This window comes from Antedon bifida, chromosome 2, assembly GCF_963402885.1.
Source record: "Antedon bifida chromosome 2, ecAntBifi1.1, whole genome shotgun sequence".
NCBI classification, from domain to species: Eukaryota; Metazoa; Echinodermata; class Crinoidea; order Comatulida; family Antedonidae; genus Antedon; species Antedon bifida.
Window position 1 is genome coordinate 34146348 of NC_136227.1, and position 6571 is coordinate 34152918.

General features: G+C 31.5%; 1 protein-coding gene across 1 annotated transcript; it reads right to left on the reverse strand.

Moving 5' to 3' along the window:
- Nucleotides 1-1920: 1920 nt before the first annotated feature.
- LOC144835659 (NLR family CARD domain-containing protein 4-like) lies at nt 1921-6399 on the reverse strand. The gene is made up of 4 exons (XM_078690733.1): nt 6390-6399; nt 5252-5755; nt 4771-4821; nt 1921-3671 (listed from the first exon to the last, which is right to left on the reverse strand). The coding sequence occupies exons 1-4, from the start codon at nt 6397-6399 to the stop codon at nt 1921-1923; spliced, it is 2316 nt and encodes a 771-aa protein (XP_078546859.1).
- Nucleotides 6400-6571: the final 172 nt, after the last annotated feature.

Genomic DNA, 6571 nt, shown 5'->3' on the forward strand with positions numbered 1-6571 from the left:
TGGTTTAAGAGCATGGCTCTATTGCATGGGCGATTCGACTATTTTAAAGTGTGTTTAGACGGTGAAAAAAAAGGTGTCCTGGATGTGCGCCTGGTCACATGATTTATTTTTGGTCGTGTAGACATCGAACAGAGGCTAGAAATGATAATACAGTAAAGTTAATTGTATTTGTCACACGTAAAAGTTAATCGATTTTCTCTCAATATTAAACTTAGTTTAATATTGCCCCGTCATCAAATTGCCGCATCGTGATATAACGTCAATAAAAATAATGTTCTGTGAAAATATGTACTGACTGTATTTGATTTGTGATAGAGTAATGTGATGATAAAGCGACAACGATTGATCCATTGAAATCAGGGAGGGGTGAACAGACCCCCCCCCCCCCACCTCCCCTTCCTCCCTTAAGTTTAAAATGCAAAAGATAGGACATCATATTATTAAGCTCGGAACTTCATTTTTAGGCCCTGTGCCCCCTATTTCAAAATCCTGGATCCGCCACTGTAAATGATTGTCTCAGATTTATTTGTATTTGTGATAAATACTGTATGCCTACATAGCGCAGATCCAGAATTTATGAACAAATTGCGCTAATAATAGATTTGAGAGGAGAGCATATCCCTTTGTGGTCCAAGATCTTGACTGGGTCGACCATTAAGGCGTGTTTAGACGGTGAAAATGAAGGACGTCGAGGGTAGATCATGTGATCCTGGATCTGCCTCTAATCACATAAATTATTTTCAATACGGTAGAAACATCACACAAAAGCTAAGAAAAGATAAACAACGTAACTAGCATTATTACTTTTATTTGTCATCATCAAGTAAAAGTTAACGCAATATGAAATTTTCCATGCACAGTTTGGCACCTATTACTTAGAGTCTAATTAATATTATCAACAATACTTACATTAAATAATTACATTATCAAAATATATAATTTTATTCATACATCGTACAAATTTCCCAAATTCAAATGAATTGTACAAACAAGAAATATAAAAAATGTTCGTCTATTATCAGACATGAATTATACCAAATTACCATGGTCATACCACCAGGGTTATTAAACATGTATTTTTCCCAAAGCATGGACAAATTTAAAATATATTATAAAATAAATCTACTACATAAAATGTTAAACTAAGTAAAAACAATATCACTAAAACATATGAATGACTATGGCAGTGCAGTTATGCTGACTTTATACATTGCACATTCACCACAAATCAAATATTATCTCAAAGATATCTGAAAAGAACTGGTATTTGAGCTGTATTTGTGAAGAAAATGTGAAGAAAATACAAAATAAAGAAAAACAAAGAAAAACTGAATTATACCAATATAAACACACATATAAATCGTCAATTCCTACCATTTATAGTATCATGTTATAATTAAATAAAAATAATATCACTTAGCACGGAAGCCCGTTCGGGCCACAAGTTAACTATATTTTAAAAGCTGTTATCTGGTGGCCCGAACGGGCTTTCGTAATTTAGCAATAATTGTTGCTTAACTTATATTTGTACAGTATTTATACCTATAATATCCTGTAAACGCGTATGTAGCATGCAGATATGCAGAGCTCTCTTGACTGTACGCGCGCGTCTAGGAAGAAGATGATGAATATGGATGAAGTGCGCGTATTCGACGTGAGAGAGGAGAGGAACACACTTTTGAGAAAATAAAATGTTGCTTTGAATTTATTCCTTAAAAAGACAAAACAAAATTATAAATTTGGAAATAATCTATTCCGGATTTGTTTGAAGATCTATTATAGATTGCATGACATTTTTATATTACAGATGCAATTCTAACGGGAATTTCCAAAATGACACTTACGTTCTGCGAGTTTTATAATGGTGATGTTTATATATAATTATATATAAATTGTATACAGTATAATAGGATTGTAAAATTATTTTAAAAATATGATTCCTCTGTTTGAACACTCTTCGGTCAAGTAATTGATTACTTCACCTGATAGATTGCAATCCATCATGGCAAGGCTCCTCAGCTTAGGACACATAATGAGAAATGAAGACATTGAATTAACATCAATGTTGTGAAGTTTACTATCATAGATATTGAGATGAACTAATGCTAATTGAACTTGTTCGAGCGAACATTCTGTAAGAAAGATATTAAATACATCACCTGGTACATTGTAAATGCGAACACCAACATCACGATGAGGGTTAATGTCTAAAATGTTCGCAATCAATCTTTCCCTGTATGTAATCTTAATGCCAAAAAAAAACTTCCAAATTCTACTTCTCATTCTTAATGGGAAATGTTTTGTGAGACATCGCTTTAAATATTTACCAACAGTTGCAGCATCAAGAAAACCAAGTGCAAACTGTCTCGCAACTTTGAAATACTTGCTTTTTATTTCATCCAATTCATCATCCCCCAATGGTATAAGTAATTGTCTTACATCTGAGCATTCATCCTTTATATTTTCACTTTCAAATAATTTAGACAAGTAAAATCCCACCAATGATTCTACAATCAATTTATGAGGAGGCATGAATATTCTTTCACAATAAGATTTTGAAAGTGGTGCTTCTTCGTAAACAAATCCAAGTTTTAGGGCTAGGTCAACTATATTTGTGTTCGAATGTTTATCAGTCAAATCTTGTTTAGTCATTGAAAGTTTATTTACTTTCAAGTTATCATACATACATTTTCCCAACAAAATCATAGAATTTACATATTCCGTTGGAATGTCTTCAAATTTAGTAATCTTTTGACCATTTTCTATTTTGTTAAACTGATTTAAAATACTAAGAAACAGTTGTTTGAAAAGATCAGTATTATTACTAGGAAGATTTTGATTATCCTCCCATAGCATACAGATTGTAAGAAGTAGCATTGGGTTTTTGCACATTGCATACGCTTCCGGATGTTTTTTTCCAGCCCGATAAGTGTCAATATCCAATTCGTATCTAAGGGATTCTCCCAATTCTGGTTTTTCAAAATGCTCGAAGTATTTTTCAATATACTCACCTATGCTATTTTTACTAAATCCCTTAACTCTTACATGTACATTACACTCTTTTATAAATTTATCTATATTTTCTGCTCGGGATGTAAGTATCACAGTACTTTTTTTGAAATTTTCTTTTCTGATGAAAAGTCTAATTATGCTTTGGTTATTAAATCTCAATTCATCTAACCCGTCTAACAACAGCACGATTTTATCATCATGTTTTATTAGAAAATTCTCAATCAACTCTGATTTTCGTGGAAGTTTCGTGTGCCTGCTGAAATCGTTCAAATCCAGTTGTTTTACAATTAAGTCAAATATGTTGTCATCTTTATCTAAATCTCTAACACTTAAAAGAAATACAATTTTACCTTCAAATACTTTAATTGATTGACCAGACCAGTTGTACGATAAATACCTTAATATGGTAGTTTTTCCAATACCCCCCTCTCCTTCTATGAGGGCTCTACATCCAGGTGTAGATTGTATAGCATTTGCCACTTTTTCTAATGTTGTTGAATTGCTTCCTGTATTGTTTTCACGTTCTTTCAGTAGTTCCATATCGGTGAACATTTGCGAAACGTCAACTGTGCATCTCTCATTCATTGTTTCTGGTGTAAATTTGCCGGCCTGCCTGCAGTTGTTCTTTTGTATTAGCAGCAGATATTCTTCAATCCTTTCTAAATGCAAAGAAAGATGTTCAGAAATTTATACTTAATGATGATATGTTATAATGCATGTTTTTTATTATTATGTCGATTTTAATTTATATAATAAGCAGCTATTCTTCTATCTTTTATAAATGCAAAAAAAAAATGTTCAGAAAATTATTCTTACTGATAATATGTTATATTGTTTGAAGGTTTGCATGGCGAAATCGAATGTTGATATAAAGTTTGCGGTACACCACGTGTATTAGTTCTGAAAAGAACTGTTGAGTTTCTCGACGTTTCGATCAATACACTTTGATCGTCCTCAGGAGTGAGAATGCAGAAAGTCCAGGAAACTTAATATAAGTGGGAAGGGTGGGACTGGTGTGATATGGTAATGTTGTTAAGATTTTGTTACAGGCCTGGATAATTTCATAGGAAGTATAATGTAGGCCTAATAATAATTTGCTATTACTCACTTAAAGTTATTCAAGTAATTATTATTATTAGTTATACCAGACTCTTCTGGTATACGGAGGCTTTCTCTTATGATATGATTTGTAACGCATTTAGGTTTATAGAGGGCGGCAAACACAATGTTTGATAAATCAGAAGAGAAGAAAACTTTAGCGGAAAATATGATCAACAGAGGGCAGCAAACCGAAAAATAAATTTATCACAAATCCGAAATAGGATGAAATAAGCCCCAGTGGCCGTATTCACCAATCACATAAGTGAGATACCTGTATTTCCTTACAGGTATGCATATTGTTTTAACTTTAAAGAATACTGATGATAAAACATTATTATAACATAAGGAATGGAAGAAGAGTTATTGTATGCGTACTCTGGCCTCTTTAACTCTTAATTTACCTTTTGTTGCCTAGGACGTCACCGGATGTTAAAAGTGAATTGAGATTTTGTTGAACTGCACGATTATGATTTGAGTTTAAAAAATGAATTGGTGAATTGAATTATTTTGGGTTTATTTGGCTTTCCATAATTACATTTCAAATCACTAATTTAATTTCATTTAATTTATCAATCTATTACTAATTTCTCTAGTTTGATTTCACCAATTAAATCATTTTGACTCTAATGTCCTACATAACAGTATAACCTATGTTACCTTCCTCTGTTTGCATCCTTGTGTCACCACTACTACTTCTCGAAATTTCCTCTGTTAAATAACAAACAAGAAAAAATATAAATATACAATAATTGTTACGTAGTGAAAATGTTGAATTTAATATCGATATTTAATCTAATAATAATATGCCTACACAATCAGCATTCAAAGGCACTGAATATTTGTGTTTGTAGTGATTGTGAATACCAAAAGGGTCACAAATAAGGAGGATACACAACTATTTTGTAACCGATAATTTGTATTCCAAGTGAAAGAAAATGAAATACGTACGTAGGAGAAAATCTGTAAACCTAGTAAGTTTTGAAGGTGCACCTGTCTGTATGTTATATTGTTCTAATCCAATTCACAGTTTTTACGCTTGGGGACGATAATAACTAGGTCTACTCCCTTTATTGTGAATGTTTTACACATATAGGCTATTTTTATAATCTTCTCCAATTAACACGTTTCTATTACATACCTTGTGTCAGGCATTTCAACGTTGATGCCAGTCCAATGTTGTTAAGAGTGTTAATAAACTCTTCTTTTCTTTCTTCACAAAGTATTTGTCTTTGTTCTAAGTCTATAATCATACTCCAAGAGTCTTCATATTTCTTTAAAGGATTGTTGTAGAGTGCATCAACTTTCTGAACAGCAGCCTTTCGTAGTTCGTTTCCAAAATCTGCAATCCAGTGTCGATATGGGGTGAAATTTATAATTTGTATTTCTTGAACTTCGAAGAAAGATTGTTGAAAAACTTTGATAGCTCCAAACGTTTGGGTTACTTTTATCGTTTCATAAAGTAACTTCAGATTGCCTGGGCTTAAACGTCCTGTTTTCCTCAATGCATTCAGTAGATCTATCGTTGTGTTGGCTTTGTCTATGTCTGCTACTGAAATTAAATCGTGGTATAAAACCTTCAGCTGTCTGACCAGGTTGTTTTTATCATACCATTCTGAAAAGTTCACTAAGTCCACACTAAAATCTAGTATTTTAAAAAGAAAGAAATTATTACAATTTATTATTATTATTATTGTTATTGTTATTGTTATTGTTATTGTTATTGTTGTTGTTGTTGTTGTTGTTGTTGTTGTTGTTGTTGTTGTTGTTGTTGTTGTTGTTGTTGTTGTTGTTGTTGTTGTTGTTGTTGTTGTTGTTGTTGTTGTTGTTGTTGTTGTTGTTGTTGTTGTTGTTGTTGTTGTTGTTGTTGTTGTTTTTGTTGTTGTTGTTGTTGTTGTTGTTGTTGTTGTTGTTGTTGTTGTTGTTGTTGTTGTTGTTGTTGTTGTTGGTGTTGGTGTTGGTGTTGGTGTTGTTGTTGTTGTTGTTGTTGTTGTTGTTGTTGTTGTTGTTGTTGTTGTTGTTGTTGTTGTTGTTGTTGTTGTTGTTGTTGTTGTTGTTGTTGTTGTTGTTGTTGTTGTTGTTGTTATTATTATTATTATTATTATTATTATTATTATTATTATTATTATTATTATTATTATTATTATTATTATTATTATTATTATTATTATTATTATTATTATTATTATTATTATTATTATTATTATTATTATTATTATTATTATTATTATTATTATTTTCAAAACTTAATGAAACATGAATAACAATTGTTACATTACCTGTTGCCATGTTGTCAATTCAGTTTTCTTTCTGCTTCTCTCACATAAAAATATAAATATACGGTGATCTATCTAAAAGCATCGATGTTTCCATCTAGAATTGTCAAAATTAATGTTCTTTGTTGTGAACAGTTTTCTATTCGTCTCAGTCGTTGTACCTTATAGAACAAAGAGCTATCAAG

Excerpts from the sequence above, each read along its gene's own strand:
- LOC144835659 (XM_078690733.1), bottom strand. Across the intron at positions 4,822-5,251 it reads GTTGAAATGCCTGACACAAG|AGGAAATTTCGAGAAGTAGT; the intron begins GTATGTAATAGA and ends GTTATTTAACAG. Across the intron at positions 3,672-4,770 it reads AAGGATGCAAACAGAGGAAG|AAAGGATTGAAGAATATCTG; the intron begins GTAACATAGGTT and ends CTTTGCATTTAG.